This window comes from Carlito syrichta, unplaced genomic scaffold, assembly GCF_000164805.1.
Source record: "Carlito syrichta isolate Samal-C Ts95f unplaced genomic scaffold, Tarsius_syrichta-2.0.1 Scaffold303236, whole genome shotgun sequence".
Taxonomy (NCBI): domain Eukaryota; kingdom Metazoa; phylum Chordata; class Mammalia; order Primates; family Tarsiidae; genus Carlito; species Carlito syrichta.
The window spans coordinates 261658-267036 of NW_007247332.1; the positions used below are offsets into that span (position 1 = coordinate 261658).

The 5379-nt window shown below is 53.6% G+C and overlaps 1 protein-coding gene across 1 annotated transcript in view; it reads right to left on the minus strand.

The window, feature by feature from the left end:
• COL5A3 (collagen type V alpha 3 chain) overlaps nt 1-5379 on the minus strand; it is a 45372-nt gene that overhangs the window by 22785 nt on the left and 17208 nt on the right. Inside the window, 12 exon segments of the mRNA XM_008058175.1 lie at nt 334-387; nt 818-925; nt 1070-1123; nt 1233-1277; nt 2822-2875; nt 3018-3062; nt 3166-3219; nt 4340-4384; nt 4522-4575; nt 4727-4771; nt 4946-4999; nt 5100-5144. Coding sequence (XP_008056366.1) covers nt 334-387; nt 818-925; nt 1070-1123; nt 1233-1277; nt 2822-2875; nt 3018-3062; nt 3166-3219; nt 4340-4384; nt 4522-4575; nt 4727-4771; nt 4946-4999; nt 5100-5144 — 657 coding nt within the window.

The following is a 5379-nucleotide window of genomic DNA, read 5'->3' on the forward strand; positions in this document are numbered from 1 at the left end:
GGCTCAGGCAATCCACTCACCTCAACCTCCCAAAGGCGCGGGATTACAGGCTGAGCCACTGAGCCTGGCCCAGCTAATTTTTTAAATAGAAATAAGGTCTAGCTATGTTGCCCAGGCTGGTCTCAAACTCCTAGCTTCAAGCAGTCCTCCTCCCTCAGTCTCCCAAAGTGCTGAGATTACAGACATGAGTCACTACTGGTCCCACAGCCCACATTTTACACTTTCTCATTGACCCATGGGGTGGACAGCTTGCCCTTCCAGACCGCATCCTGGACCCTGAGTTGTCCGTCTCTGAACCCCGCCCCTGCCCACACTAGCCCCCTAACTTCCCACCTTCAGTCCTGGACGTCCTGGGTAACCTGGGAGACCTGGCACCCCAAGCTTGCCCTGCAGAGAGATTATGGGACAAAGGTCAGAAATTGCAGCCTGGGGGTCAGAGGGGAAAAGTCAGGATGTCTGCGACCTGGTGAGAGGGCAGCAAGGTGGGAGTCATGGAAATGGGGTTCAAGTCTGGGCTCCTGCCTGTTAGGGGCATGTCCTTGGTCAGGTCACTCAGTTGTTCCAAACCTCAGTTTTCTCATCTGTAAAATGGGGCTGAAGAAGCCTATGGCATGTGGTGGTTGTGGGGATAAGTACACAAGCTATGTGCACAAATTGCTCAGCAATGCTGAGCTAAGGGTTTAAAGAAGACGGCAAGGGTGTCAGCAGCCACCTGAGGTCAAAGATTAAAGGCCAAAGGGCAGAGCCAAGTGCTGGGGATGCCTTGACTGCAGGACAGGAGACTGGAGGGTGGAGGGGATGACCAGGGGTCAATCACCTTCTCCCCAGCTGAGCCTGGGGGCCCCTCCTCGCCAGGCAGCCCCTCTTGCCCCTTCGGCCCCTCTGGACCATCCTCTCCCCGGAGACCCAGGGGTCCGGGGTTCCCCTGGAATAGAAAGAAAAGTCCTGAAGATCAGTCCTTTGTTCTTCCTGCTCCCGCTTGTCCCCATTTTAGTCCTGGTCCACCCTCTCCCTGTCTTCCCCAAGCCCCCCGGACCCACACAACCGCCTCATCTGGAGGTGGCCTTACCCAATCGCCTTTGAGCCCCCCATCACCCTTGAAGCCTGGGAAGCCGTCTTCTCCCTGGGTGGAGAGGAAGAGGTCAGAAGTCAGGGCCTGGGTGGGGGGAGGTACAGCCAGGGCCCCTTTATCAGGGGCTCCCTCTCTCCCAAATAATCCCCTCCTTCCTTACCTTCTCGCCTTTCTCCCCCTGGAGGCCCCGGTTGCCTGAAGTACCCTGAAAAAAAAAAGAAGAAAAAAACTCTCAGGTCCCTTCCCCGCCTAAGAAGTGCCCAAACTCAGTCTCCTGCCCTGAAACAGCCAGGACAGTCCCAAAAGGATGCTGGGCCAGAGCAGGGTGGGGACAGCCTCGGAAAAAATGATATTTCCTCAGCCCCATTCCCTCCCCACACTGGCAGCCTCCCAAGGTTGTCTGTGTGCGGGTGTGCAGGGAAGGCCAAATTTCCAAGGAATTGATTTCCATATCCCGGAGACGATGTGTCCACAGTTCCTTCTGGCAGGGGAATAAAGATGAATATTCCAGGCCCGGGCTTCATTGAAAGGCAAAGGAATGTTCCCCATTGTGCTGGTTACAAGGCGACTCTGTGCTTGGCAACAAGGCGACCTCTGTGCTGGGCTACAGTGAGGCTGCTCAGCGCAGGCCCAGATGCCTGTGCACACCAGGCTCTGAAAACTGCACTTGACTATAAGGTAACTGAGCATAGTGGCTACAAAGAAACTGCACTTGGATACAATGGACTATGTGTTGGGGCAACAGAGCAGCTGTTTCCTGCCACAGAGAAATGCACTTGACCACAATGTAACTGAGCTTGGCTACAATAGTTCTCCAGCCTAGGCTATGATGTAATGATTCTGCTGTGACATAGACTTCAACTACATGTAACTATACCTGTACAAGGTAACCAGACTCAGAGGAAGCATAGGCTTCATTGAATGTAACTACAGCATGCCTGACTACAATGTAAATAGATTCAGCTATGACACGGGGTTTATTATTTGTAACTATGCCTGGCTACACTGTAACTAGACTCAGTGACAACATAGCCTTCATTATGTGTAACTATACCTGGCTACAATGTAACTAGACTCAGCTATGACATGGGCTCTTTCATTACATGAAACTATGCCTGGCTACAATGTAATGTAGCTGTCCACAGGACTCTTTGGTCCACTACACTATGGCCACCTCCTTGATTATAATGTGACCAAGCTTGTCTACAATGCACAAATGTGAGGGACTGGCTATTGATGACCCCCAAACTCTGTTCTCAGACTACAGGTCAATTGTACCTATAGGTATCTACAGTGTAACTGGATTCAACTCCCACATAAACATGAACTTGTGGCCCTGCACTTGGTCAACAGTGCACCTCTAGTGCCAGATATTGGTTTATCCCAGCACAGGTGTGATTGTAGATTATGTGCTCTGTACTTGGGTTATAGCACAACCCTTCACCCGATGACAACGTGCAGACCTAGACTGTAACACGTGCTTGCAGCAAAATGTGTTCAGCCTCCGATGGGCTACTCTGTTCTGAATGGCAAGGCAACAACTACACTGTGATGCTGTTCTGGACTGTGCAGCGGCAAGGTCATACACACACTTCTAGATACTGTCACTCACACATCCCCATTCCGGTGACCTCTTGCCTGGTCGGCTAATTCCTCTCTTCGTGTATCCAGAAGCTTTGGAGGAAGCTGGGTTCCTGAACCCAAAGCAGATGAATAGTCCCTACCTTCAAACCCCCAAGTATCACCTACCTTCACACCCCGAGGTCCAGGATAGCCTGGAGGGCCTGCTGACCCTGGTGGACCCTGAGAAGAAAATAAGGTCGATGCCATCCTGGCCTGTCTCCTCCACATTCTCGGTACTTTCTTCTCTCTTCTCACTGGCCCTTGACCCCTGACCCTGCCTGCTGACCTTTGACCCCAGCCCAGCCCCCTCCTGGTCACTCACTTGAGCCCCTTTCTCTCCCGTAGGGCCCTCATGGCCTGGGTGACCCTGGGGAAGAAATATCCTGAGTTGTCAGAGGTCAAAATCTGCTATCCAAATTCCCAAGCCTCCCCCTTCTCCCATCTTCCTTTTTCCAGCTCCTGGTTCTCACCGGAGGGCCATCAGCTCCTAGGAGGCCTGGAATCCCTGCATTTCCAGGGGGACCCTGAAAGAGAATGAACAGTAGCAGGAAGTCAGCGGGTCTCAGAGCCCTGGAATTCCACCAGGAACAGATCTACTCAGACATGCAGCCTCCTCAAGGTTAGAGAGTCGGCAGATCCCACTGGCCAGGAAATCTATCACAGCTCTGCCCAGACTTGCTGTGTGACCCTGGGCAAGCTCTTTTCCCTCTCCGAGCCTCAGAAATCCTCCACCTCTGGGAGGGTTGAGAGATGAGATGGGAAAACAATACAAGAGACATGTTGGGGTGGAGCTTTCTAGACTCACTCCCTCCACTTTTTTTATAAATTGAGGTCTCACTCTGTTGCTCAGACTGGAGTGTAGTGGCATGATCATGGCTCACTGTAGCCTTGACCTCCTGGGCTCAGGTGATCATCCTGCCTCAGCCTTCCAAGTAACTGGAACCATAGGCATGCACCATCATGCCCAGACAATTTTTTTAAATTTTTGTACAGAGAGGGTCTCGCTATGTTGTCTAGGCTGGTCTTGAACCCCTGGGTTCAAGCAATCCTCCCGCCTTGGCCTCTCAAAGTACTGGGATTACAGGGTGAGCCTCCATGTCTGGCCAGTAAAAGCTTCTGCAAAAGGCTCCTGTGAGTTTCTCTGTATCCTGACAAGATCCCCTATGTCAGGGGTTCCCAGCCTTCAAGCCATAGACCAGTACTGGTCACACAGCAGGAGGTGAGTGGTCAGCGAGTGGATCTCTGCCTTCTGTCAGATCAGCTATGGCATTAGATTCTCATAGAAGCATAAACCCTATTGTGAACTGTGCAAGCGAGGGATCGAGGTTGCATGTTCCTTATGAGCATCAAATGCCTGATGACCTCCTGTCCCCTTCCATGGAAAAATTGTCTTCCATGAAACTGGTATCTAATGCCAAAAAGGTTGGGGACCACTGCCTTACATGATCCAGCCTTGGTGGGTTTCTGTTTCTTGCAACCAACTGTCCCCCAACAATAACACTTTGTAACTCCAGGCTGGCTCAGGGAGTGTTGCAATTTATCACTCTCTAGGGCGAACAAAAGGGGCCCTGTGGGAAGCTTTTCCTGGCAACAGAGTTGAAGGAAGGAGAAATGGAGGTGGCCTTGGGTGGAGATGTCACTCACCTTCTCCCCAGGAGTTCCAATGAGCCCCTGGGGGCCAGGGAGTCCCTGGGGACATAAAAAAAAAAAAGAGGGCATGGAAGACATGAGAGAGAAGCAGTGAGTGCAGAGGTTGGGGGGGTTTGGGGTGGTCTAGGGTCTCAGCTGGCCACCGCCCCCCCATCATTGGGGAAGAAAGTTCAAACCTGTGACCCATGGTTTCCCTGCTGTCCCGGAGGGCCTGCTTCTCCTGGAGGACCCTGGGGAGACAGTGGGGGTCCAGGGAAGCTGAGAGGGGTTGTGACATCCAGGTGTCAGTGAGGTGGATGTGGGGGGTTGGTCATGGGAGTGGAGAGGGAAATGGGGTCAGAGTGTCAGAGGGGTCAGGGGTCAGAGGTCAGGGGCACGTACCACATTGCCTTTGGCGCCTGGAGCACCATCACTTCCAACCACGCCCTGGGGAAGAGAGGCTGTGAGACTGGACAGGGTGGAGGCCGGGAGGCTGGGTCCGACACCCCAAGAAACCCTGGAGGAAGGTATGTGGGCAGAGAACCCAGGTGACAGAAATTGACATGCAGGGGAAGAAAGTCGAGAGAAAGACAGGGACTCAGAGAGGAGTGACGTTCTCACCGGACGTCCCGGGGAGCCGGGGGAACCTCTGGGGCCGATCAATCCTCGGGGACCCTGCAGGGAAGAGCGTGCTCACCCCCGCACCTTGTCTGTGTGGCCCCAGGAGTCCTGGCTCCCTCCCCTGCACCCAGCAAGGATCCGGACCGATACTCACTGGCTCCCCTGCCTGGCCCGTGGGCCCTGGAGGTCCCTCTGTGCCCTGTGGGAAGGCATCATCACTTGGGGAGGGGGATAACTGCCATCCCTCATCCAGGAGGCCCCTCAGGGATTTCAGGGTCAGATTGAGATCTTGGGATCCTCCAGACTCGAGTGCATGGATTCCATGCAGGTCACGTCCTCAAGCCTGACCTGGAGGCCCAAACTTTACCTCCTAACCCCAGTGTGCTCTTGCTCTTTCTGTCTGCCTCTCTCTCTCTCTCTCTCTCTCCCCCCCC